Source organism: Sprattus sprattus (genome assembly GCF_963457725.1).
Source record: "Sprattus sprattus genome assembly, chromosome: 12".
Lineage (NCBI taxonomy): Eukaryota > Metazoa > Chordata > Actinopteri > Clupeiformes > Clupeidae > Sprattus > Sprattus sprattus.
The window spans coordinates 6,845,271-6,872,735 of record NC_137910.1 but is presented as its reverse complement, the minus strand read 5'-3'; the positions used below and the strand labels follow the sequence as shown (position 1 = coordinate 6,872,735).

Here is a 27,465-nt window from a genome sequence, read left to right as displayed (position 1 = left end):
GTTTTCACTGGCAATGAACTGGGTGTAACACAAAACCCTGTGGCCAGAGAAGGAACACAATCTCTCCACCCTCCATATGACAAGACTTCTAGATTGACGGCAACTAGAACAAACATGTCAGCCCTACACGACGTGCCCTCAAGCCTCTAAAAAATGCCCACCGCCCCCCAAATGCCCTCTACTCTGCCACAGGTGCGGCTCTACCGCCGAACCTTCCACTCTACCTGCTTGGCGCGTTTCCTGGCGTCGTCCAGCAGGCGTCCGCGCTCCACCGAGCGCTGCACCACCTTCTCCCAACGGCTCTGGACGCTCTGCAGCAGGTTCTTGATCAGCACCACGTCCTGTTTCTGGCTGAAGTACTTCAGGTGGGTGCCCGTCTTGTCCAACTCGATGATCTGCTCGCGGTGGGAGTTCACCTCAGTCACAAACACCTGAGGAAAGGTACATGGAATGTTTACATTAGATTAGATTAGATTAGATTAGATTCAACTTTATTGTCATTGCACAGAGTACGAGTACTGAGCCAACGAAATGCAGTTTAGCATCCAACCAGAAGTGCAAAATAGCAATAAAAGTGCAGAGTATGTGCAAAAGTGAAGTGGAATAAGTGAATAAATATGATATGTACAGTAAGAGTTCGAATATGACACAGAATTGTGATATAAACAGAATTGAGGTAGAAGTGAGATATGATAAGTATATAAAGTGCAGGTGTAAGTTTACTGGTGGTCCAGTGTGTCAATGCGCTTAGTTATTCAGCAGCTGAGCTAACACACTAAGGCATGAATTTATCTTCCCTGAATATACACAACGAATTAAGAAAGGGCGGCCCTTTGGGGCAATTGATGTTCCAGAGACGGACAGCGCAAATAGTGCTCTACGTCAGGTATGGAAAACCTAATTCAATACTAAATGCTTCTGGAACATGATGAGGTCCTTAACAGTTGCAGGGTGGGAAACAAATGATCCTACATAATAAAATCAAACTCAATCAAATGGGTCTGTTGTTAGCTAAAGGAAACACATGAGTCCAACCCTACAGGGTTTAAAGGATCTTATGGTTAACACTGGAGTTGTATGGTTTTGGCTCTGGGCTTTGTAAAGCGCCATGAGTCAATTATATTGTTACGGCGCTATATAAATAAGATTGAATTGAATTGAATTTGAGTTGTATGGTTCCTATATGTCTTTTAAGTGTCTATTTCTCCTTCGTAACTCTAGTCGTATATATGATGTATGTGCATTTGAGGGACTAAAGCTTTATACCTTATGCTCATCGATCTGAAACATGATGGTCTCTAGGATGAGGGAGGCGGGAGAGGCCATAGTGAGGGTCTGCTCCGCCTGCGTCAGCCAGTTGATGAAGTCCTGCAGTGAGTTATGGAAGTCCGTGGCCATGGCCAGAGCCTCCTCCAGTTTCACCTGCAATGAAGCAAAGAGAGAGAGAGCGTGAGAGACAGAAGGAGAGGAAGAGAGAGAGAGAGAGGGAGAGAGAGAGGGAGAGGGAGGGAGAGGGAGAGGGAGAGGGAGAGAGAGAGAGAAAGAGAGAGGAAGAGAGAGAGAGGGAGAGGGAGAGGGAGAGAGAGCGTGAGAGACAGAAGGAGAGAAAGAGAGCGAGAGACAGAGAGAGCCATCATCGTCTCATAAGGCCGGCTGCCACACGCTAATATTAACGTATCCGCCTGCCCGTCTCCTGACCTGTGGCTCTGGCAGGGAGCGACTCATCTGCTCCATCCAGGACAACTCATCCGTGGACGGAAAAGGGGATGCGCAGCTAGGGCATATCCTGTGTAGCTGCCATAATTGGATCACGATGCTTTGATTCAATATGCTAAACTGTAACTCGTTCTCGTTTCACGGACCGTGGTTGGGGTAAACATCGTGGGTCTGCTTTGGAGCGCGAACCAAAAAAGGGATGATCAGTAATCCCATCATTTTTAACTGAAGTCCCTGCATAGGACGCAATCCAACATAAGCACTTTGCTCATGTATTTAGCGGACTCCGGGATTAGGTTTGGAACAAGTCCCGAACCTCGGTAAGTACATGTTTTCCTTTATGAGCAGCGTCAAGTTCTCCCTCTAGCCCGGCTGATGCGGCACACTTCAGGGGGGATATTTGGGAATCCACTGATTCACCGCCCCGCACGCCCTGCCTCCACCCCACCCCTAGTCCACCCCCAGTCCTGGCCCTCTACTGAACACTAATCCCCTGGGTGACCACACTCTCAGTGACATCACCACCTTACAAACCTCACTGGCAGCTCAAAGGAGACAGGCTGCATAGATGTAATAGCCGGGGGGATGTGGGGGTTAAGGGGAAAGTCACTTTTTCCCCTCTGAGACACACATGTCCTTCAGCCATTCCTTACCTTTCTCTCTGCCACTTTGGCCTGCACAGACTCCCATTTCCCCTGCAGGTTGTGGAGGTCCTGCTCCGTGTTGCTGTCCTGGCCCCCGGTTGCCATGGCAACCAGCTGTTTGCCTTTCAGCATGAGCTGCTGATAGACTTCCTCCTTGGCCTCGAAAGTACTGCACAGCTCCTATGAAGACGACGATAAGGCAAATCCTAATTAGGCTTTTGTGTAAACCGACCACTTTTATCTCAATCAAATTAGTGTTTGTAAACATGACAAAAGCACTGGGTTCTGGAAGTTGGACAAAAATGGCATCCAAGTATGATGCTACAATGTAAATAGTGATATCAGCACTAACATAAATTATTTCTGCACTGAGGGAAAACTTTGATTCATTGCGCTTCAAGATGGGACGTGTTCTTGGGACCAACGCAGTCAGGCTTGTCCACCCACATATATATACTGGGACTGTGAAATCTCATATTCTGTGATAGCTGCTGCACTTTCTCTGTCCATAATTGGTGTTAAATCTCTAACCATGACTGTATTATATTACTGAGGCTATAGGGTAGAGAGGGAAGGGGGGGGGGGATACAGTAGCATGCCAGGACAATTTACTACAGAGTTTAGCTCTAATGAACCATAACATTTTCACTCCTAACAAAGTCATTAACAGGACATGCTTTGTTTGTGAGGTCAGTGAATTCTCATAAACATAAACACAAACACAAACATGGAGCCGCCGTGCTTCAGGGCCTGCATGCCTGCCATCTGCATGGCGTCTTTCATATTCTTAAAACCCGTACCAGATGGGCGTTAAGCTGCTCCCGCGCCGTGTCTGGTAAGCCTCCCACCGCCTTTGATGCTAACAGCTGACGTTCTGTGTCTTTCAGCCACTGCTGCATGTCTTCAATCTCTCCATGGAAACCCTGGGCCTGCAGCACAGAGTGGGGGGAGGAAGAGGGGGTGGGGGGGGTGTGAGTCACAACAATGGGCTTCAGCGACTCATTGTGAAGTCATGGGGGATGATGAAAAGGCTCCGCTCTTAAAAAAATGATGTATGTTTGAGGTGTTGGCTCTGCAGGGAGACGCTAGGGCCTAAAAAGGTGGGATATGTCTGAGTGGTGTAACAGTAAACAATAGGGTCTTTCTGACCCTGTTTTCAATCAGAAAATGGGCTCAAATTGTAAATGTTATGTGGTAGAGTGCGTGACACTGTTCTATTTTCACCTGGGTTGTATCTATCTTTAGATCTGGCTTCATTGAAAAACTATTTGACTTGCAGCCTTCTCTGTTCAATGTACTTCAGGACTTCAAGATCTTTTTAAACTTTTGTAAATCATGACTACTCAGTAATTATCATTTTTGGCAAACTTGCCGTATACATCAATATCCCTCCAAGGATTTTAAGCTTCGAATTGGACTGTCAGATTCTGTCAAACAGTCTTGTTTTTCTGGCAGTGAAAAATAATAGAGCCACATTCTTGACAACAATCCCCTTTTAAGGGTTTTCAAATAAAAGAAAGTGTCTACTAGACACGCTAGCAGCTAATATCTCTCATCAGGTTTATATCAAAAGAATTCCATTCTTTGTCAAGGTAGTGAATCAACAGTTGGCACAAGGCATTAGGGTAGCGAGGGGAAAAAATAGCTTGAGGTAAACCTACTCCTTTACCCTTCTTCATCATTCTGAGAGACCTAAATTCTTTCACTCCTGTGGTGAATGGCATCAATCACAGCTCGGTGTGTGTAAGTAAAAGCTATCCTGTCAGATTCCTTCAGGGTTTGCCAGCAGTTTGTGTGTATGTGTGTGTGTGTATGTGTGTGTGTGTGTGTGTGTGTGTGTGTGTGTGTGTGTGTGTGTGTGTGTGTGTGTGTGTGTGTGTGTGTTTGCATGTGGGGATTGAGGATGAATGCCTGTGGGCTCATGGGAAGTTCACCGACCTGAAGTAAGGCACTGTCCAGGAGCTTCCTCCTCTGGTCTGTCTGTTCCAGAATGTTCTTCCAGCGCTGTTTGAGGTTGTCCAGTTTGCTCTGCAATCCGCAGGCTTCCTCGCCGGCACTGCATTCCAGCAGGTCGTTGCCGGCCTTGTCGACAGCCTCCACCGTGCTCTGGTGGGCCAAGACGTCATTCTGAAGCACCTGGGGTAAAAGGTGACAAAGGTGACAAAGGAATCAATATGAGCAGAAACTACGCCATCCGTGACTTTAGCTGTACATAAACTGAGTTCCTCAAATGAGTTCCTGGATTTTTGCATGTTTAGCTGCTGTATATACAGTCGCTTTCAAATTGTGGTATATACACAAAGACTCCTTTTTGGTCAGATTGCTATCTGTGCTTTATACTTAAACATGGTCTATTTATAACGATGATGACAGAAGCCATACATAAGTGGTCTCAATTCATCCCTTGGGGAGACTGAGCTATTAGCTTGCTAAATTACAGCCAACCACTCGGAACCCAAACCCAACTGTCTGCAAGTAGTAACAACATAATTGCCCAAACAAACATGAGGCCAGATAAGCTGCTAACGATGGATGAGGGGCCATGAAGCATGGCGGCACCGCTGCTTACGTGGTGCTTAGCGAGCTCGATCTCGATGGCCAAGGGGGCTCCGCTGGCCTGCCGCTGCTCGTTCAGCAGCCCCTCGGTGTGGGTCATCCAGGCCAGCAGCTCGTCCAGAGCGTGCTGGAACTGCCCCAGTGCCAACAGCGCCCCCTCCAGTTTGTGCTGCAAACATGTAAGAGAGAAACAAACTCATCATGGGAATGAACTAGGGTGGTCTGATTTATCTCTGTATTAATAATGTCAAGTATTCAGCATAGTTCATTTGTATTCTATCAGCATGAGTGTAAATCCTATGGAATTGACAGTCATGCTCTAAGAGCTAAGCTCACAACTGATTGTGATTGTTGTTTATGTAGTGCATAAATATAGAGTATAGTCTCAAAAGGCTGCACATAGACTGAAGCATACACAGCTCTAGTCAAGAACAAGCACAGAGCAAAAATAGCAAGGAGATACTCCATATAAAAGACTTCATTTGAATGAATCCTTCATTTTATAAACTGATATATAAAAGAAATATAATTTAAAATCCATAAAGCATAGTGATGACTGAAAAAGAATGAAATCTTTATGACTGTAATTAGGGAGCCTTTGTAAGAAAAGACTGGATTCTGACCTGGCGGCCGATGATCTTCTCGTCCAGGTTGTCCCAGAGCATCTTCAGCTCACCCATGGGCTCCTGGATGGCAACGCGGTCCAGCTCATCCACCACCTTCTTCAGAAGCAGCCCCGCCTGGTGGTTCAGCCGCTCCATCTCAATCTGGAGCTGGTACGCTTCCGACTTAAACTCCTGTGACAAGTCCACACACACGCACACACATATCCACACACGCACACACACATCCACACGCACACAGCAGCATACATGAGCATACGGTCAGAGGACAAAAGCACACCCACAGACACACACACATACACACACACACACAGCACAGAGGCACACCCATATATAAATACACAGATCAACTGTCATGCCAGCATAATGACTGCAGACCACAAGGCTATGACCAGGTTGCAAAGCATTTTGTGCAACCTGCCCACTGTTGTAAAGAGGCCCTTTTAAGCAGCGCACAATAACCTTCCCTCTCCGGACATCAAAGGGCAACATATTAATGAATCCGCCTTTTATCGCTTTCCAAAAGGGTTCTGACACACCCGCTCGGTTACGAGACCTCTGTAATATTCGTGAGGTGGAGGTCATGAATTGATTATCCCTTACATAAACACACCTGTTATTTCAACTGCAAACAGTTCTACTTAACCAAACAAAGGCACTCAGCCCTGTTCATCAATGCTCACTCGATCAATCCTAGGAGCTATCTCTGTCAAACTGGAACTTATAACTATTTCAATGACGTACTGTGCAAAGACAGTTTGTTGTAGGATTCTCATACATTCAATAAACACCACGGGACACGAGTGATGAAACTGTACCTTGAGTTCATCAATCTGCTGTTTCACAGTCTCCAGATCAGTGCCCACTGGTGACATGGAGTCCAGTTTGCTCTCCAGGATATCCACCCAGTCAAACATGCCCTGTGGAGGAGGTCAAGAGGAATGGAAAGGGAGAGGAGAGGAGAGGAGAGGAGAGGAGAGGAGAAAAAGAAAAAGAAAACACAGGCTTTATCGTCTCATCCGATCTCCATGACCCCAGTAAAAACCTGCATGGCTAACAATAGAGTAGACACAGTGCTGAGACACACCTTACACTGTTGAATCACTCCAATTGCTTCTGCTGTTCTGTTAATGGGGCCTACAGTATTTACAAATCCCCATCTAGCCTTTCCTACGCATATGGCATAAAGGCTGCACCTTCTCTTTGATCGAAAGGCTCATTGTGAGGCTATGACGACCGGTCTATCATATTATAAAATTAATGATGGCATCAGTGAAACAGTGGGGGGGTGGGGGGATTAATGGTAACACAGAGTCATTAATGTATCCTGTCCTCATGGCCTCAATTTGATCACAGAATAAAAATGCAGACACATTAGGCGCCCCCTTCCCTTTTCCTGTGACGCAGCTTGATTCAGGACACTCTGACTAAGAGAAGGCAGCATTACATCGTGGAACATAAACATCACTGTCACATCACTCTCCTCACCATGAGTTGGGGGCGCACACACGCGCGCGCACGCACACACACACACACACACACACACACACACACACACACACACACACACACACACACACACACACACACACACACACACACACACACACACACACACACACACACACACACACACACACACACACACACACACACACACATAGAGACACACACACACGCACACACACACACACACACACACACACACACACACACACACACATAGAGACACACACACACACACACACACACACACACACAGAGAGAGAGCAGCACTAATGGTGGAAAAACCCTTTCGTCAGGACTGGTAATGCGATCTGTGCGTGTGCTGGATGACTAGGGGGAGTCTGGAGGCGGGCCATACCTGTAGCCCGTCCTGGAACTGCACCGCGGCCTGCATGGCCTCCTCCAGCCGCTCCACCCTCTCTTTCCACATCTTATTCAGGTTCTCCCAGGCAGAGTTCACCTAGCAGAAACACTCATTGATTAGAAGATTTACTGATCATTGTGTTGATTGACAAGAGACCTTTCTATGAAATATGACTGAATACTGGTGTTGTAGCCAGTGAATACATCTCAAACACAACATAATAACAGACAAGCCACATAATGACATGATTATAAGAATATCTGGATTCTATTTCAAACTAATTTCCTTCTTAGATCACTACCTCATCAATGCTCTTCTTTATCACAGGCTTGTCCGGTTCCCCACAAGCAGACATAAGCTCTGCGCCAAGATTCTGAACGACATCAAGCTCTTCCTGGAGTGTGTCGATTTCCTCTCTAAAACCCTGCAGAGTACAAACACACACACACACACAAAAACAAACACAATACCATGAAGGTAAGAAATTACGTCAGTGAACACATAATTATATGTGTATATATCTTAAGATATCTTAAGGTCTAGATCTTTTATATATCTTAAAGGTCAGACAATGTCTACGTATTAACTAGAGACTAGAGACAATGGATTAGCTATTTAATCAATTCTCAACTTAATCAGTGTGTACTTCATCAACGTCAATCAAGACTGATTATATCAACAGCGTACAAAACAGGCATATGGTTTGAATTAAGCATCTGCAAGGTAGGTCCCACCGCTTCCCACCAAAAGATGAACTAGAAAAAGTATACAACATTATCTATGGCCAAACGATAACAGTGAGGACATTTACATTTAGTCATTTAGCAGACGCTTTTATCCAAAGCGACTTACAGGGATGTATTTTGCATTTACACTAATGGCACACTGCACATCAGGAGCAATTAGGGGTACAGTGTCTTGCTCAAGGACGCTTCGACAGGGAATCGAACAAGTAACCTTCTGATTACTAAAATACTTTTCTACCTCCTGTACCACTGTTCCGGAGGATAGGCTCTTTCTCACCTCCATGGACTCATGTTGTTGTTTGACGACGGACGGGTCCACCCCGGGCTCCTCCTGTTCTCTGAGCAGGTCCTGGGTGTCCTTGATGGTGACGATCAGGGCGCAGTGGTCACACCAGAACTTCTCGGCCAGGTCCATCACGTCCAGGAGCTTGGCCTCCCTCTCCTCCACCAGCGCTTGGATGTCGTTCCAAAGGAACACCATCTGGTCCAACTTGTCTTGCACCGCTTCAGAAAACGACCACAAAACCACAAGCATGTCACTTCGAGTCCACTTTGGGAGCACATAATAGGCGAAATAGCATTTCAGCTCTTCTTGTATTACAGTTCATTTGATCTGGGTCTGTGATTAGGCAAGAGTCAAGACACTGAATAAAAGAAACCCAAATTACCTTTACAGTGTAATATGAATGGACGCTAGCTGGCTAGTTAAGACTGTTAGGGGTCAACTGAGGGAAGCTTTTGTCCAGACGGGAGTATACATTTCATCAGATCTCTAGTTCCCTTTACAAACCGAGCCAAGAACCCCGGCATTTCTACAAGTGTTCTCTATAAGCTGCTCAAACAGGATACACACACAATAAGTCACTGTGACAGATTCTGTACGATGAAAACTTTGGCATGTACCTTTGGCAGAGATGTCCTTGTCAGCCCCCTCCGAGCGAGCAATCATCTCCTCACCACGCTCTTTCAGGGTGTCGTAGGATGGCTGCAGCTTCTCCAGGTCCACCGTCACCGCCTTGTTCTCGCCGAGCTGCTCGCGGATCTTCTCGACCTCCACGGAGATGGAGGGCGGCTGGCGGAGGCGCTCGGCGATCCGCTGGAGAGACTCCAGCATGGGGTCGATCTTGTCGTGGAACTGTGGGACAAACATGGATAACACGGGACAGGTCAGTACAGGCGAGCACCAGGACAGTGGATGGCGGACAATGTAGTCACTGTTTCGCATGTTTGGATGCATTTGTTTTTTACTGAAAATGCATATGTCATCAGGCAACATGTCTCTACAAGGCTAAGGTTTGTCATTCGTTCACATCGGCTCTGTTTCATTACATTTTCAGAAAAAAAATTCAACCTCTCACAAACACAAGACAGCAAATCAAACACGGTGCAAGCATATACTCAAAACAGTCACCTACTTTCCACAACTAATTCAAACACATGTGCATGAACACCAGTTGATTAACTGAAACAGCTGGAAGGCTATAAATTTGTCGCGAAGCAACTATGTTTTTTTTTTCTCATCGATAAAATAAAATGAATCATGTCATATGGACATGAAATATCAAATACATTTTTGGTGAGTCGAGAATATAAAACTTCACTGTTCCTTCGGGCCTTCAGAATCCGAGTATAACTTGGAGCAAAAACTGGCATGCGCTGCAGAAGTCTATGGTTTTTCTTCACTCCTTTTAAAGGATATGAAAGATATTTCCTTTTTGCACTCAAGTTAGAGTCTGAAACTCAATGGTCCATGATAAGGACACTCCATCAGGGCTTTTTCTTTGGCTGCAGTTATCACAAGGTGTTGTCATTATTTTGGGTGGTCATCAAACAACCCCTGAAAAACTTGAATGGAAACTTTGAACTTCACTCCGCTGTCCTACGATAAAACACACAGCCCTTTCAGATGACTTGGACTCGAAGGAAAAGCCAAACATGATAAGAATCCATGAACACACCACATGCCAGAGACTAAAGACTAAACAGACTCAGCTCTAGCCGAATGCCCAGTCTCACCTGTTTGGTCTTTGGTGGACATTAATCCAAAACAAATTCACAGAACACGGACAAAACATTCATAAAAGACACATGATGAAAGAAAATAAATAAATGAACATACATGATCAGCAGGGATCACTCAAACAACTGTCCCATAATGAACTCCAAAGTAAAATGGATGTGACTGAGAATAACAGTGGATAGGTTGGCAGAGGTATCAGCACCTGAGTGGATTTGGAGATGGCCTCGTCCAGAGCTCCTGCCCGCTGCTTGACGTCGGCCTTGAGCTGGGCGTACAGCTTGTCGGTGGCTGTGTACTTCTCCCTGATTGGTACACCCTCCACTGGACTCAGCTCCAGCAGCTGGGGGCCGGTCTTGTTCATCTTGTCGATGTGTGGCTTGTGCTCTGCGATCAGCTCACGCATTTGCTGAGGAGGAGTTGAGTAGGTCATTGTCATCATCACTATCAGCGTTACCACTATCATTAACATTACCATCGTCTCATCCATTGGCTATTTAGCTTCCTCCCCCCCCCCCCCCCCCCCCATTCAACCACATAGGGCCATAGCATTTCCTTGATATGTCTGTATGGTTTTGTTTAAACCTTGATATGTCTGTATGGTTTTGTGATATTCTAGAACATTCCACCTTCAATCCACTCTATTTAAGCCAGTAACTCCTCCTCGAGAATATTTTACTCTTAGCACCTCCCGCTGAACATCATGTGATGATTCATTACATTAAAGAGTCGCCTAAGTCAATTATGTCTACCTTCATATATCATACGCATGATGTCATTCCATGCTGAAACCTGGCTTGTTTCCCCGCTGTCTCTAAGCTTGTGACATTTACATTTACATTTATACATTTAGCAGACGCTTTTATCCAAAGCGACTAACAAGGCATTTTTTACATTTACACTGATGGCACACTGCACATCAGGAGCAATTAGGGGTGTTTTGCCCAAGGACACTTCGACAGGGAATCGAACTAGCAACCTTCTGATTACTAAACGACTTCTCTACCTCCTGTACCACTGTCGCGCCCACTCGTGACTCGACCTCCATGTTCTCTTACCCTCAGCTCCTCCTGCTGCTGCCTGAGGGCCTCGTACTCGATGGCGGGCTTGGGCAGCTGGGTGAAGTCGGCACGGGTCTCCTGCAGCCAGGGCCACAGCTCCTCGTAGGTCTCCCAGAACTGGCTGGCCAGGGACTGGGCCCGCTCCAGCTGCAGGTACCGCTCCGAGTTCAGCTGGCTCACCGCGCTGTACCGGTCCAGCAGCGTCTGGATTTTGGCCTGTGGGGGGACGGCGGGGAGGAAAAGTGTTGCTTGACCGTCATCATTTTTTTTTTTTTTTTCTAAACATTTTTATTGAAAAGTATATAATTCAGACAGTTATTTATCCACATATACATGAGTTTTTTTGTTTTATGTTTATAGCACCCAGCCACCTACCCTTCCCCCCACCCTGACTGGACATAGAGCAATCACCATAACAGAAAACAACCATATGGACCGTCATAATTTTTAACATTTTTTATTCTCTTCATGAAGAGCCCGAGACAGGGAATGGAGCTCAGAGCAGACCTTATTAAAAGCTCCCTCACTACTGTCTGTTCGTATGTCCTGAAACCATGTGTGTCTGTTTGGGTCTACTCCCACTTTGTCTGTTTATAATCCAGTCGGTGAATAACATATGCTGTAGGTACTGTAGGTCTGTGAGGGTGTGTATGTAATGTATGTGTCCAAGTCCAAGCTGAAACAGCTCTCGACAGGCCGTTGGCTGAGAAAACTGGGGGTTTTTATTCATAGACTTTTATCCAGTGTTTATCTTACTGGGTGTATCGTACCTTCAGGGCTTGCTTTTCCGTCTCATCTTTGCTGCTCATAATGGCCTCTCCTGTTTTGACAATGCTGTCCACGGAATCTTTGTGTCTCATAATATCCATGGAAAATCCCTACAGAATCGGAGAAGGGAAAACAAGCAAGTGAGTGGAAAGGGGGGGAAATGAGAGAGAGAGAGAAAAAAAAAAAAGGAGAGGAGAAAGATAGAGAGAGTGTGTTTCAGATCCATCAGCTGCAAGCAGACCACACACAGCTGCGGCTCACACTCATTTACTGTCTTGCTTGTTTGCACTTGCAGTGGAGCTGGTGGCATGAGAAAGGAGAAGTGGCACAGTGCGGCGCAGTAGGGCGCAATGCGGCGCGGCGCAGCACGTCAGACTGACCTTCTGAGCCTGGAGCTGAGCTGTGGTCTGGTCCTGTTCCAGCCTGATCTCGCCCAGAGACAGCAGCTTCTTCTCCGCCTCGCTCAGCCAGGTGAGCTCACTCTCAGCAGCCTGCTCAAACTACAGCCCAGGTAGCCAGGGGAGGGGAGAAAAGATGGAATATAATACTCAGCTACATTCAAAACAATACAGGAAAAAAAGAGTATGACAGCCTAAGTAGAGTATGGTTTGCCTTTCTTTTTCTCTACAAAACCTTTTAAAAATATGTATACTATACAAGGCACTTGTATTCCTACAGAGTTTACCAAATAATTAGTAGAAACAACATCCAAAAAGGGACCAAAACGGCCAAAGAGGTCTTGGGGAGGCTTCTATGGTTTTCTTATTTTATAACAAAACCTTAATCCGACCTATCAACCTTGACTCAAATCTTACAGTGCGCCATTTATACACTTCTTAACTGTGTTTGTGAGCAAACACTGTTTATGTGTATGCACATACATTAGCCAATACACAAAGCCTTCATCACAAAGGCCCCAAATTGAGCCTGAGAGAGTGAATAATGCCATGCAAATTCACTATAACTCACCAATGAGCGGTGGCTCATAAGCAAACTGACTATGGAAGGCTCCCAGACACAGCGCTCCCCGCCCTGTGTGTCATTAACAGCTAAACTACAGCAAGTTCCCAGGAGGGCTAACCAGGCACAACAGTCCTCAAAGCAGAGGGAATTATCATCATAATAGCTCCTATTACCCAGAACAGCAATTAGCATGCTGCTCTGAGGAGCTCTTTGTTCAGTGCTTGTGAATGAATGGTGGTGCCATTTTGTTTTGGGGGCGTATGTATTTTAGAGTGGCTAAACAGAGCTTATTGCGAAAGCTTACCTGCTGGGACTTCAATATGGCGGCACCAATGGCGTCCACACGCTGGGCGATGGCGTCGCCGGCAAGCTTGTAGCGGTCGTTGACCTCGGTGACCATCTTGTCGAGGCCCTCGCGAGCGCGCCAGGGCACGAGCTCCATGAGGGAGCTGCTCACCTCGTTCAGGCCCTCCACCTGGGGCTTGTGTTCTTGGACCTCCTTCAGGAGAGCCTGGGGAAACAGGAAATCATTAGAAATCTGGCAGCATTCAACATCATTGTTTACTTTTTTTCCCACAGTCATAGCATCATTTCCTCTGTTCACAGTACATTTGGTTGTGATTACTGATTGCATTTTCAGTGATAATTGAGCATAGCTGTTGTGCACTTTAACGTAATAACTGCATTGCTTTATTCAAACAATAAGTGATTTCACACAAGCTGTCCTTGGCGTGGTGCTGGGCTAAATGAGCAGGAAGCTTAAGCAAAGGATATGATGCACATAACTGGCCCAATTTATTAGACCGTCAGCTAACACCTAACTGTGCATGTGACCTGTGTATGATGGGGATGTTTTAGCTTAGATGCTAACTGTGCTATAGACTTACTTTTCTCCTCTCCTGCACCTGAGTCAGCTGCTCTCCCACCGGCTCCTGGGTCCCAAAGACCTCCAGTTCTGACTCCACCTTATCCAGCCAGGAGGTCAGGTCCTCATTGGTGTGTTCCAGCTTGGAGGCCAGAGAGAGAGCCTGCTCCAGAGTCTTCGTCACATTGTTACTCATGGTGTTAATCTCTCCATATCTCGACTTAATTCCATCCAGCTTGCCTTGTATGACAACCACCTCGTCCCCTGCAGCAAAGAAGCAACATTTATCTCTGGTAAGACTTGTCTCTATTCATAGTTGATTCATGAAAGAGGACTATATACTGTGATGCATTTCCTAAGGGACTTCCTCAATGTTCTAGATTCTAGACTGGATGCCATACCTGTGGTCTGTTTCAGAAGTTCCATGCCATTGGAAATGGCCTGATCAACGTTCTGTTTCCTAAGCTGGATGTCTTCATGAAGAGCCTAAGGAGGGAAAACAGCCTTAGCAACTGTCCATCACCTGTACAGATCATACACAAAGGAACTTGGCAGATAAACAAATAAACCACTGGATAAATAAACAAATAAACAAAGATGTATAAGCAAACTTAAGTTCAAATGGAATAACTGAATAGGGTGGGGGGTGGGGGTAGGTGGCTACGCTACCAGTTGTTCGTCGTTCTGTATCTGGAGCACTTCCACCGTGTGGTCCTGCACGGAGACCTCACTCAGCCGGCCGTGCACCTCGCTGAGCCAGTTCATGAGCGCCACCTCGTCCTCGCCGAAGAGCTGCGCGTTTGCCAGGGCCTGCTGCAGGAGCTGGGCCTTGCGCCGGCAGCGTTCCTGCAGCTCGATGAAGCCCGTCTGGGTGGCGTCTAGACGCGCCTGCACCAGCTCCCTATCATCCGTGCTGCTGACCGCCCTGAGGTTTTGACCCAGGCTGATAGCCTGGTACAGGTCTTTACTGTGACCCATGACACCCTCCTCAAGGGTCTAAATACCCATGAGGGAGTCGGAACATAAGAGAGAGGGGGGGGGGAGCAAACAAAAACAACAACAAAAACAAAGGCAAACGAAAAATGAGGTGGTGATCGATGCATGAACTGAAACAATATGAAATCATAAGAAGGCAAAAACATGAGCAGACGTAACTGAAGTCCAACGAAAGACGAGTAAAAAACATGATGGGTTGAGGGGATAGGATCATAATGGGGGTACTCCCGTACCTTATGCTGGGAGATCTGCTCCTCCAGTTTGGTTGTCTGGGTGCCGATGGGCTCTGAGTTGGCCAGGCGCTTCTCTGTGGCCATCAGCCACTCAGCCAGGGGCTCCAGCGTCTCATGGAATTGCTGAGCCACGACCAGGGTGCTCTCTAGCTGCTTGTGTCTGTGTAGGCGGTGTGTATAAGGGTGTTTTCACATGTAACAAACATATGCATGTATGTTGACAGTGTGTGATCACTTTAGAAATGATTTACAAAACAGAAGAAACACACTATCAATCCATCTATCAATAAATAAACCATGTATCTAAATAATATGTTTTGTATGTCTGTTAAACGTACTGTTTCTGACTGTCTACTTAAAAAAAATTAAATCATCTGTACGTATGACTGTATGAGTGTGTCTCTCTTGGTCTATCTGTATATAAAGTGGTCCTATTCTGAATAATAGCGAGGTGTTAGATTACCTGCTCTCTGCTTTCTTCAGTAGGCCATCCCACCTCTGCCCCAGGCTCTCCACCTCCCTGCTGATCTTCTCCTTGTCTTCTGTCTCAGCCAGCTCAGCCACTTTCCCTGCCTCCTTCTTAATCAGTTCCACGGTGGGCCGCCGGTCATCGAGCAGCCTCTGCAAGAGCTGATCAGGGAAAAAATCACATTGAGCAACTAGGGGATGTACAGAGTACGGGTATTTGAGTAATGGAGCTGCTCCATCAATTATCAAGTTTCTCCATTAACATCTAATACTCGTTAATCACATGGTACTAGTTTAAGAACTTAAAATGGGTCCGTTCCTATATATTGTTCATTGTTAGTATTGACTACATTTCCCATACTGCTTTGTCTGTCAGGAGAGTGAAGGAGGTTTTGGAGGGAGTTCAGAACAGAAAGGATGAGATGATGAGGGTAAGAATTTATTGAATGGCGCTTGAGAAGTGTTTCCGAACTGATCCGTCTGTCTCCTTGAAATTATTGCCCACACCACATAATACTTTTACACTAGCTCTCACTTTTCCTTATTTTTCCCCTGGTCAACAAGAGGAGGGATGGTGACAGTAGAAATGTTTTTTTGATAAAACAGACTGTTGTGTAAATAAATGTGCAGTAATTGTGATCTGTACAAAATGAAAGGGCCTACTTTGTACATACAGTACATATGTAAAAACAATACTGTGCAAAAACATTTAGACACTCACTTTCTGCTCTTGTATTTGGGCCTTCACCACTTTGAATTCAGCAGATGGAGGCTTCTGATTGGCTACCAGCTCCTCCGTGTCCATCAGCCAGCTGAGCAGGGACTCCAGGGCATCCTGGAACCTCCCACAATGCAACAGGGCCTCGTGCAGCTGCGCTGAGCGCTCCGCAACCTGCGATACAAGTTTGTGCATTTTTATTTAGAGTTCACTGAAGCAACTTATGCATCACTGTAAAAGAAGGCTACTGTAACAGCTGTTTGTGTTTCAAGTAAAACTGCTATTAAAAGGATGATAAAGCAAACAATCCATTGACTAGCGATGAGAAAAGATTGAGATCCTAAAACCTCCTCTGTATTTGACCTCATTCAAGTAATCAGTGGAAAGGTTAATAACAATATCTCACCTTCTTGTTGAGGGTGTTCCATCTACCGTTGACATCCTCCAAGTTGTCCTCCAACGTCTTGGTACTGGTCTCTTTGGCAGCGTTCTGAATAAGTCCCTGGCCAATCCAGTTCAGGTCTTGCAACTGGGTCTGTAATGTCTCAATTGAATCTTTCTGGAATACCTGTAATAAGCAAATAAGACTTTTATTAGGTGCTGCTTTCTCATATGTTGACAAACTACATCAGAACTGAATGTTCAGTTCAGTTTTAAAGCGATGCCTAGTGGTTCTTTCAACTGGCTGGGGTTACATCTAAATAAGGAAAAGTTTGCTTTTAACCAATATCTTACCAACTGCCACATTCAAGTCAAGCAGTATTATAAAACAAGACCTAAATTAGATACAAAAATACAAAACCCATTTCATAAACTCTATTATGGAACAGTTTGTATTTTACAGGCTGTACTTTGCTTATAAAATTAAGATCTTTACAAGTATATCTTCACTATTCAATGAGAAAAGAGTGTATGGCCACTGCCAGTTTAAAGCCCTCTGTTACTTTCACCCTTGCCAAATATAGCCCATTGTCATTACACCATGTTAGCGTGTGGTCATAACAAGCACTATATCACAGGGTAGCAGACTCCAAGCAGGGGCTGCTGTAGTTAGCTTCAGCACAGCTGCACAGGATCACTGAGTCACCGGCTGGCAAGTGCCCCAAACCCAATTCAGCCATCTTGTAATCTGATATAACCGGGGCCAACACAGACCCGGCTCCCAGGAAGTACTAATCAGAGGTGCCACATTTATCGAGAGATATTTGTTTATTCGTCTTGTCAGGGCCTGCCTTCCTCACACGGCTATTTCTGGATACCTGAGGGGGATAGAGGCCTGTGAAATCCAACTGGGACGTATCCATCGCAGCGATGGCAGCTAACATGCTTGCAATCTCCTCCTCTCCCATGTGTTTGTAAATAGGGTGGACGCCATTGGCCACCGCCAGCAGGAAGTCCTCTATGTCAGCGATGTTGTACTCTGATGATCCGTGTTCGATGTCGTACAACTTCTCATCCGTTTCCGAAAGGCCGTGTTCAGGCCGTTCGCCACGGTCCAAACACATCTCTGGCTGCGTCACGAGGACACTGATCAATTCGCAGTCCTCCTGAGGCGAAGTGTCCTCCAGTAGTTCCACAGTGGGTAACTCCTCATAACCAGCAAACGTCCGCGAGCGCCTATCTTTACGAATCCGTCTGGACGACCCAGACCCAGACCCAGACCCTGACCCTGACGGTATCGAAGGTATTGATCCCTTTGAATCTGTACGGTCTCCATTGGTGAGCGTACGCTCCATTCCGCTGAGGTCAATGACACATGACTCCCTGCCCTGCTGGGGGTCCGGCAGTGGGTTGCCATTATAAAGGCGTGATGCGGGCACTGGCTCCTTAATGGGCGTGAAGGGGAACTCCTCCTGGCCGGAGCTGAGGGATCTCCCCGGTCTCAGCTCCCCGGACACGTGCACCGCCTCCGTGGAGGAGAGGCTCCGTGTGCCGGGGCCGGCCCTGCGCTGGGCGCGCTGCCTCCGCCTCTCCTTCTCCGCTGTGGGGCTGCACAGGCCCGAGTCGTCCTCCGAGGTGAGAGAGTTGGTGATGCTGCGGCCCCTGCCGCCGTGGTTCACGATGCACCGCGATGGGTCGCGGTCGCCGCTGCCGTCGGTGGACAACGTGCCGCTGCGGCTCGCGTACTCGTTCAGGTGCGTAGGCGCGAACGTCCTCCAGGAACGCCGGTGCTGGGGCTGCTCCTTGCCCCGGTCACCCGACGCACGGCTCTTGGGGAGCAAGGTGCCCGCGCCCCGGATCACGTCGCCGTTCAGCTTGAGACCGTCGAAGACCGCCCGCTCATCGAAGCGGCCCGCCTCCCGGCCCCGGAGCTCAAAGGCGCTGGACGAGGCGAGGACGCCGTTCCCACACAGGCTGGTCATGTCCAGCGTGCGATGGGTGTAGGGCAACGTGCCCACCAGGTGCCTGGAGCTCAGGCTGCCCTTGGAGCCAGAGTCTATCTGCTCGTTCAGACGCACAGTGTCATATATGGACCTTTGAGGCACGTAGCAGTCATCAATGTTTAGATCTTCGTCCTCGCCCTTGCCCACGCAGGACGGGTTCTGCCGCAGGCAGTCGGGTCTGCTCAGTGGCTTCCCCATCTTATCAACTCACAACCTCAAAACTGACTCAACTAAAGGCTAACCTAAGGTTTCAATCTTGTCAAATATTTGTAAAAAAGTAAGTACATGAGGTATGGATTTTCAGTGCATACTTATTCAGTAATAACAAAACTTTAAGGTGCTTATAAGAATTTAGTATGTTTAGACATTATATATAAATATTCATTATAGCATGCAATGCTTTCGATAATTTTTAAAAACAAAAAGTAACAGTATGAAAATAAATACAACAAAAATACTTTTTATAATAATTACAATTATTAACAAAAATTCCAAAACACTTATAAAATATAAAATCAGTGGAAAGATGCGCTAGACAATCAAAAACAATATATCCATATGGCAAAACCTCTGCTGACTTATTCTCTTACTGACGCCATGCTTGTGACCAACAGCCTGATATTCCATCCACTGAGCAGCACATCCACACGGAAACCCACACTTAGTCCTTTCCCATTGCGTCCCATTGTCACAACTTGCTCATTGTTGCTTGTTCCGCCGGCAGCAGGTCCCACACTTCCAACATCCCGTGGACAGACACAAAAAAAATAACAACATAAAAAAAAAGTGCTTCGGTCTTTCCAAATCCCTGAATCCTCACAGAGGCTGACAGACTCCTCCAGTGCAAAGAGGCATGTCCTGGTACAAATCCACTGATCCACTAAAAACAAAGGGCAATCAAAGAGAGAGAAGTCGGTGCTCCTGGATGAACAAAAAGCCTCTGCTGCCCCTCTCCCTCTCTCTCTCTCTGTCTCTTCACTCTCTCCCTCCCTCCCTCTCTCTCCCGTAGCTTGCCCCGGCAATGACAGACACCCTCCTGGCAGCGGACTAATGGCCCCGCCCCCCTGCGCTCATTATTCAGGCAACATCTGCCACGGCTCTGTGTGTGTGGAGGTCCGCTCCAGCACATGTTGATTGGTGGACGCTTGACCCTTTTTTCTCTCTCTCTCTCTCTCTTTTCTCTCTCTAATTCTCCCCTTCTGTCTCCATGGGCCACATGATATAACTTCTTAGTAATCTACTGCGTTCCAACACTATTGGTACTCACTAAGTCCTCTGGCTGGAGAGGGGCTAGCAGACAAGCCCCCCCACCCCCCTCTTTAAAAAAAGACAGAAAAAGAAACTGACACACATTTCCAGAAGCTCCCTCTGTCATTCTGTCTTTTCATCTCTCTCTCTCCCTTTCTAAAACTCCCTTTCTGTCTGTCTCTCTCTCTCTCCCTCATTCTCTCTTGCTCACTCTCTCCCTCCCTCATTCTCTCTCTGTCCCTCATTTTCTCTCTCTCTCTCTGTCCCTCATTTTCTTTCTCTCTCTCTCATTATCTCCCTCATTCTCTCTCTCTCTCTCTCTCTCTCTCTCTCTCTCTCTCTCTCTCTCTCTCACTCTCTCTCTCTCTCAAACTCGTTTTCTCGGTCTTCTGTTTTCGGTGCTGGGTTGTTGCGGACACCGCAGATCCTCTTAATTACAGTGGAATTCTGAGGGAGGCACAGGTCCCAGGTAATTCAACACCGGCACCTCTGCCAAGTCCACGCTGAGACGTTTTCTCTCCCTTTCTGTTTTCTTCTGATGATATCAAGAGACACGCCAGGTGAAGCACAGCGTAGGAAGGAGAGATGATAAAAGAAAGCATTTCTGCCCTGTAACTGTTTGCGTGAAGATAACACTGAGAGAGTTAGGACATTCACAGCAACCCCTCTCAACCTTCGGGAGGGAAAGGGCTGAAGCAGGCAAAGAGGAATAAGCGGTTAAAGAGATCTGTAGGATTTAGAAAAACGGATATTGAGGGGACTGAATCTCTGACTTTCTGACATAATCCAGGCACTGTATTGAATAAAAGCTGGATATTTGTCTCTTCTTTTACCCTAGAACACAAGCTCCCAGTTCTCTTAAGTTGTCTTACGACTTCAAAATGAACTTATTTGTTATATAACAGACTGTTCGACAGCACAGGTATGAACAAGTACAAAAGCTAAAAACAAACTCTGACAAACCACATGTTAGAAGTTCTTCTCATATCAAACATTGAAATTAAGATTGCAATAACTATGATTTCAGAAAGTATATTTTCACACAACAAGGGTGTGTCATGGTTAAAGCACCAATCAGGCACGCCTGCTTGAGGCTCACACACACACACACACACACACAACAGATGACACCACTTAGTTTCAGTGAGAGAAAAGACATCTCATTGTTGCACACAGGGGCTCTCAGAGCTCTGGGTCATTCACCTATGAAACAGTAGGTGTTCAGCACACCCTGGGTTGGGAATGGCATGCAACCCGAGCACGGTGAAATGCTAACTGCGCCACAACACAATAACGCACGGCAACTCTGAACTTCGGAGGCAGCGGTTTCACGTTTCCTTTTTCCCCGTGGTGTGAACAGCTTGGAGATGAGGCCGTGAGTAAGCACCCCTCTTAGGCCTAACTAAGAAGAAGAGGCTGTTTTTCCCTCACCTTCACAGGACAGGAATCACGGTGACTCAGGGAGGGGAAATTCCATAAGCAGCCTGGGAGGCACCGATGTGACGGCAGACCCCACTCCCCCGCCCTCAAAAAAAAACTACACCACCCATACCTCCATCTACCCAGCAGTCCCTGCCACTCATGTGGCCCATAATGCCGTGTGTTGTGTTAGCAAGAGCCCCTCAGAAGTGGCAAAGCCGTGACTGCCAGTGTGAGGAGTGTGGGCCAGAAGCATGGTAACACCCAAGAGAGTAGCGAGGACTTCAAAGGGGAGTTCATTTCACCACACTGAGCTGACGCCACTCTGCCAAGTCTGTAATGAACATGGCGGCGAGACAATGAGAAGCTGTAAATGCGATTAGCAACGCCGGCTTCATGAGCTCTGCTGATAACCACTTCAGAATCAAGGGAATGAAGCAAAAATAACACAATTAAAAAAACAAGAGAACAAGATATTCTCGGTCTGACGCCTTCAAAAAAATCCAACAGAAAAACTAAATTGCAATACCACAAAATGAAGAAACACAAAAGCCTCTTTTTGATGGATAAGTGATCGGGGGCAATTCTCTGGAGTAGAATAGAGTCCCACATGAGAACAATGCTGATCTGTCTCACTGCAGCTGAGGTAGGAACAAGGGCCCTGCCTATCTGGCCCTTGTGGACGTGAGACAATGAGAGTGGGGGAGCCAGCATGGGGCCCCTACTCAGTCACAGATTATCCTTTTCAACGCCAGAGACGGCAACCTTTCAATCCCTCTCTGCTGACAAGACTGACACAGATAAAAAGAAATAAGCAACTCTGAATTAAAAATAAAAACACTGATTTCATTTGTAGAAATTCCAATTCTATTGTTGTGCCCTCTTATTTGTTCATTGTTTCTGATGATGCGCAGATTTTGTTATCCTTGTGACATAAATAACCATTTTAATATCCCAAACCCAAAAATAGGTTAAGCCTCTTTCATCAACTCCAACGGCATTTAAAGGCTTTTAAAGCATTTTTTATCCCAATATATTGTAAGTCTTGATAATGGTTATCCTCCTTTTATCTGGTAATGATATAGTAAACAGACGATTTGTCTTTCTGTTATACTCCATTCTCCACTGGTCTGAGGAAGCTTTGTGGACGCCTCTTAAGAGTTCCTTCAGTAAGAACGGAGCTGTTATATAAGAGGCCATGTTCAAATCACACTGTGAGATGAACTCAGGGGACAACACTGGTGTTACATGATTCAATATCATCCTAACATGAATTCATGACGAGGGATTTAGAGTTGACAGGGTCAGAGGCAGATGTGTCCGTCCCTGTCCTTTTCAGAGGCCGCGCTGCGTCAACTTTTCCACACAGGCAAAGTGGGAGGGGCCGGCCTCTCCCAGCTGATCCCCCACACCCTCCCTAAAATCCCTAAACTGGCAGTAACGGGTGCACAGTCAGGTGCCCTTTGATGTTTACTGACGTGAAGTGAATTACTGCCACCATAACCACGCCTTGACCAGCAATATGGCAACGAAGCAGCAGGACTTCTCTCAGATTAAACAAAAACGGTCTGAGAGTCACTGTGCGTGCAGTTTGCTGGTTCTCTCGTTTTCCTTCTGGATAACTTCGTTTGAGCTAATTCAGTTATGACCAAATTGATTTGATGCACAAAAGGTGTGGCTCTCCGCAATTAACGATGCAAGATGTGGTGTTTTAGCTCTCTGAATATATTCAAATGCATTTTGTATTTGTTGCTATTTAGACCATTTTTTGCCATTTCTTTCTTTTGCATGTATGTTTTTACAGTAAATGCATAATGTACAAAATGCATATAAAGATAAACAAGCTCTGTAAAGAGTGTTGTTAAACATTCTCTTTTAATTTTCTCTTAGAACCGCATGGCTGTAAGTTAAGGAGTATTTACATTTTTTACAACACAAACTACTTATTGTACCTTAAATAATACAGAACAATAAAACTTTGCCAGCTTATTTGAAAAAATACCAAAAATAACCCTGAATAACAATATTATCTTTAATTAAGCAAAAATGCAATAAAAACTTTTTTTCTAAAAGGGCTGGGTTTGAAAGAAGCTCTCGTGGAGTTAACAAGAACAGATGCTTTGGGCAGCTACCAAATTAGCTGGTGGGTTAAATAATGAAACAGTCAGCCTTTTCACCCCTCAAAGCACTGCGGGCGGATGGGCTGCCATGCCCCAGCTCTCTTCAACAGAGGGTCGAGCAGGAGCCCTCCCCCTCGCCGGCCCCCAAACCTTTCACGGGGGGCGATGGAACACACAGCACCCCACTGGCCCCCAGCTGGCTGCTTGGTCACCCACAACAAAGGGCTCATGAGCCGGGTCTCTTTTGTTAGCGCCAGCTGCTCACCAAACCAACCAACGCTGAACATGCAATCCCCCCACCACACACACACACACACACACACACACAGACACACACACCCGTACTACACACACATGCTCAATATACTGCTGAGTAATTTCAGCATGGTCAAAATGACGTAATCACCCCAAAAAAAAGGAAATATGGTGTGTGTGACAACTCAACTAGCCTGCTTTTGGAAAGAAAAAATGGGTATCTGAGAGTGAATTATTGTCATTAACAATAAATAATAAAAACCCTCACTGCTTAGTATTCCATGTTAAGCATTACTTTATGGTAGTAAATATCTTTCCAAGCTCTGACAGGATAAGTTGTGCATATTTCTTTCCAGCCATTTCATATTTGCTGCTTTCCTATTATATTCTGCCAAAAACAAGAACACAACATTGAACTTTCCCAGCAGTCCTACATTCCCATGCACTTTCACTCTCACTGCGTTAGCCATCTTACCTTGAAAGACTCCAGCTGCTGGTTAATGACATCCGTTTCCATGCCAACAGACCCCTGGGAGTCCTCTTGTTCCTCCGCCTCCTTCAGTTTGCCGGTGAAGTCCTGCAGCTTCTGGTACAGCTCGCCCATGCGGCCGAGGGTGCCCTCCACCTGCTCCTCCCTGCCTCGGGCGCGGTCCATCAGCTTGCCGCTCTGCTTACTCAGCGTCTCCAGGTCCCTCTTGACGCCCAGCAAGTCCGGCGAGGCCTCCGTCTCCAGCATCTTCTTGCAACTGTCTTTGGCGTTGGTTGCGTTGGACATCAGCTCGTGCAGTCTTCCGACGAAGCCTTGGATGGCGTCCTTCTGCACTCGTATCGCCTCCAGGTCGCGGGCGACTGGCGACATGCTGTCCAGCTCGTCGTCCAGGTCTGCGAAGCTGGCGAACATCTCACGGATGCTGTTCTGGAACTGTCCAATGCCCTGCAGTTTGCCCTCCAGGGTGAAGCAGACCCCATCCACCTCTTTGCTGACGGAGCCGTGCTCCGTCTCCAGGCTGTCGGCTTGGAGCAGGAGGTCAGTGACTCCGTCCGCTTCTGGCACGTCCACCACCAGGCCCTGGGCGAGGCTCGTGAGTTGCTGGACCTGCTGCTGCACCTCGGCTAGCGTCCTCTGCTGAGCCTTCATGGTGCTCAGGTTCTTGTTGCTGTAGGCCTGGTTCCCCAGGGTGGAGTGGCTCTCCAGCTGTTTCCTTGCCCCAGCCAGCTGTTCCTTGGCCTGCTTCTGAGTGTCTGCAAACTCCTTCAGCTTCTGTGCCAGCTTCTCCAGTGAGTCCTTCTTGCTCTGCAAGTCCTCGCTCAACTTCTCCACGTTCTTCTCGATGGCGGCTCTCTCCTCCTTGACCGCCTCGACGTCCACGGTGGCCACCTCCAGGAGGTTGTCGGCGGCTGTCTTGAGCAGCTCCACCTGGCCGCGGTGTTTGTCCACGTCCTTCTGGATGGCCTTCACCTGCGCGAGGGCGCTCTCCACCTCCGCGGGGCTCGTGCTGAGCCTCACCCTGTCATTCTGACCATCGCTCTCCTGCAGCCAGGTGCTCAGCTTCTCCGCCTGCTCCCCATACTTCTGCGCCAGCTGCAGAGCCCCCTGGAGCTTCTCCCCTCTCTCCGCCGAGGTCCTCTTCACGTCTTCCCAGTTGGACTTGAGGGTGGAGAGCTGGCCCTGCAGGGCCACTTTCTCGGCCCCCTCAGTGCTCTGGAGGAGGGCCTCGCCCTCCCTCGTGATGGTGCCGTACGGCTCCTCCTGTTCACTCAGCGCCTTCTGGACGCTGCTGTGCTCCTGGATGCTCTGCTGCAGGGCCTCGGCCTTGGCTGAGATGGGCTGGGACCCGGACTGCTCCTGCAGCTTCTCGTCCAGCCAGCCCTGGAAGTCTTTGGACATCTGGTGGAACTGCTGAGAGCTGGCAAAGGCTGAGTTGAGCTGCTGAATGCGCTTCCCTAGAAAAAAAATGAGTTGGAACACAAAAAAACTGTCATTGTTAATACAACTTAAAACTACTACAATTAAATGATCAGTCTGGAAGATGTGAAGTTACGCAGCTTTGAGACATCAAGAAGTTTTGAGAAATAAACCATTCATAAGAAACACATGCAAAGACAATAAGCTATATGCAATTGAGGACAAACTGCTACATAGAACAGTGTTTTTAAGTTTCCACACCACGTGCATAACCTATGAAGCGGGAGCAAGCCAACTAGACATGGAAAACCATTCAGAAGTGCCTAGACAATGAAGCATATGCTTCTGTGTGCCTAAAAGCACTTGTCATTGCAGTCATAACAATTACGGCATTAACCACTGAGAGAGAAAGTACACACTGTGACAGAAAACTAATGACTATTTGACCTTAGGTCTTTTTAAAATAACTAGAATCTTTTATTTATCTGTCTGGAATATATCTGTGGAAACTTAAATAATGTTTTGATCACTCCAAAAGGAGGGTGTCTAGTCAAACACTTCCCAGGCAAAGTTCCTGAAAAAACGGTGAGGATGAGCTCCACAGAGTTGAAGTGAGGTGAGAAGCGACCCACCTGCTTTGTCCTCCAGAACCTTAAACGGCTTGGTGATGCCTTCTAGCTGCTTGCTGAGGTCGGCCCGGAGGTACTCCTCGGTCACGAGAGCCGAGAGCTCACCACACAGCCCTTCCGCCTCCTTCAGCCTCTTCCTTTCGTCCCGCAGGCGGGCCAGGATGTCATTGGTGGCCTCCAGCTGCCTCTTGACGGCGTCGGGTTGCGAGCTTAGGGCTTGCTGGCCCTCCAGTTGGGCCTCCAGGGCGCCGGCGCTCTCAGAGAGGCCCCGCAGCAGCTCCTGAAACTGGGCCGTCTTGCCCGCCGCCTGGTCGATGAGGCCGGCGCGCTGGCCCAGCTGCCCGGTTAGGTCCTGCCATTTCTTGGTGATGGATCCCAGCTGCTCCTTCACCGTCCCAGCTGATGGATCCTTTGCACCCGCCGATTTCAATATGGCCGCCGCAGCCTCGTTCAGCTGGTCATACTGGGGTTTGCGGCTGTCAAACTCCTTAAGGAGAATCTAAAAAGACACAGAATGGGATATTCAGAGCATTACAAGAGTGGCACAATATAGAATAACATCTTTGATCTTATAAAATTTGCATTTTAAGCTTTTCCATAGGATCTGTATAAGACATCAAGTTTATTTTGCAATGGCTTCTGTTTAATGTTTTTAGCAATGAAACTAGGCCTTTTCATCACAATTATACTTGATTTCACCCATTAATACTGTACATGAAGTTAATTGTGTCAAGGGTTATGCTGAATATTTGTAGCTACCAAGGGCAGCTATGGTATCATATTCAAATCTTCCCAACACAGTCATCTCAACTGATTATCACCTGGACTTGCTGCTTCTGCATTTTGAGCATGTTGGGGTCCACAGACAGCGGGCCCAGCACCCCCGCCATCAGCTCCTTCTCCTGCAGCCACTGGCGAAGCTGTGGCTCGGCTGTCTGGAAGAGCTCCAGCATCCGGGACGACTCCTCCAGGTGCTGCTTCCTGTCCTCCACAGAGCCGCTCACCTCTTCCCACGCTGCATCTGGGGTGTCGGGAACACAATAAACACCTCTCAGTAACACTCCCCCCTTCACAGCACATTTAGCTGCCTGATAAAAGCCACGGGAGGACAAACTGAACCTGGATAAGTACGGGAGAGCAATATTACAAATAGCTGTTTTATGTATTAATAACACTGAGATATGCTTCAGTGAGTCATTGTGCCAGAATACCAATAAGGATGGGTAGTAGTGTTATTTTTTTTTGCCTGTGGCTAATCCT

At 47.1% G+C, this 27,465-nt stretch overlaps 1 protein-coding gene across 7 annotated transcripts in view; it reads right to left on the bottom strand.

Moving 5' to 3' along the window:
• Positions 1–27,465, bottom strand: part of dst (dystonin) — a gene marked incomplete at its 5' end in the record, with an annotated part of 131,996 nt that overhangs the window by 16,668 nt on the left and 87,863 nt on the right. For all 7 annotated transcript variants that reach the window (XM_080849331.1, XM_080849332.1, XM_080849333.1 and 4 more), the window contains 27 exons: positions 225–431; positions 1,267–1,422; positions 2,370–2,540; positions 3,161–3,289; positions 4,299–4,496; positions 4,930–5,085; positions 5,540–5,713; positions 6,358–6,459; positions 7,404–7,505; positions 7,711–7,833; positions 8,433–8,659; positions 9,059–9,290; positions 10,378–10,581; positions 11,231–11,449; positions 12,004–12,111; positions 12,382–12,501; positions 13,269–13,475; positions 13,852–14,093; positions 14,231–14,315; positions 14,499–14,825; positions 15,059–15,218; positions 15,522–15,688; positions 16,248–16,418; positions 16,651–16,812; positions 24,146–25,614; positions 26,209–26,704; positions 27,027–27,226. In XM_080849331.1, coding sequence (XP_080705457.1) covers positions 225–431; positions 1,267–1,422; positions 2,370–2,540; positions 3,161–3,289; positions 4,299–4,496; positions 4,930–5,085; positions 5,540–5,713; positions 6,358–6,459; positions 7,404–7,505; positions 7,711–7,833; positions 8,433–8,659; positions 9,059–9,290; positions 10,378–10,581; positions 11,231–11,449; positions 12,004–12,111; positions 12,382–12,501; positions 13,269–13,475; positions 13,852–14,093; positions 14,231–14,315; positions 14,499–14,825; positions 15,059–15,218; positions 15,522–15,688; positions 16,248–16,418; positions 16,651–16,812; positions 24,146–25,614; positions 26,209–26,704; positions 27,027–27,226 — 6,314 coding nt within the window. The remainder of the gene's footprint in view (positions 1–224; positions 432–1,266; positions 1,423–2,369; positions 2,541–3,160; positions 3,290–4,298; positions 4,497–4,929; positions 5,086–5,539; positions 5,714–6,357; positions 6,460–7,403; positions 7,506–7,710; positions 7,834–8,432; positions 8,660–9,058; positions 9,291–10,377; positions 10,582–11,230; positions 11,450–12,003; positions 12,112–12,381; positions 12,502–13,268; positions 13,476–13,851; positions 14,094–14,230; positions 14,316–14,498; positions 14,826–15,058; positions 15,219–15,521; positions 15,689–16,247; positions 16,419–16,650; positions 16,813–24,145; positions 25,615–26,208; positions 26,705–27,026; positions 27,227–27,465) is intronic.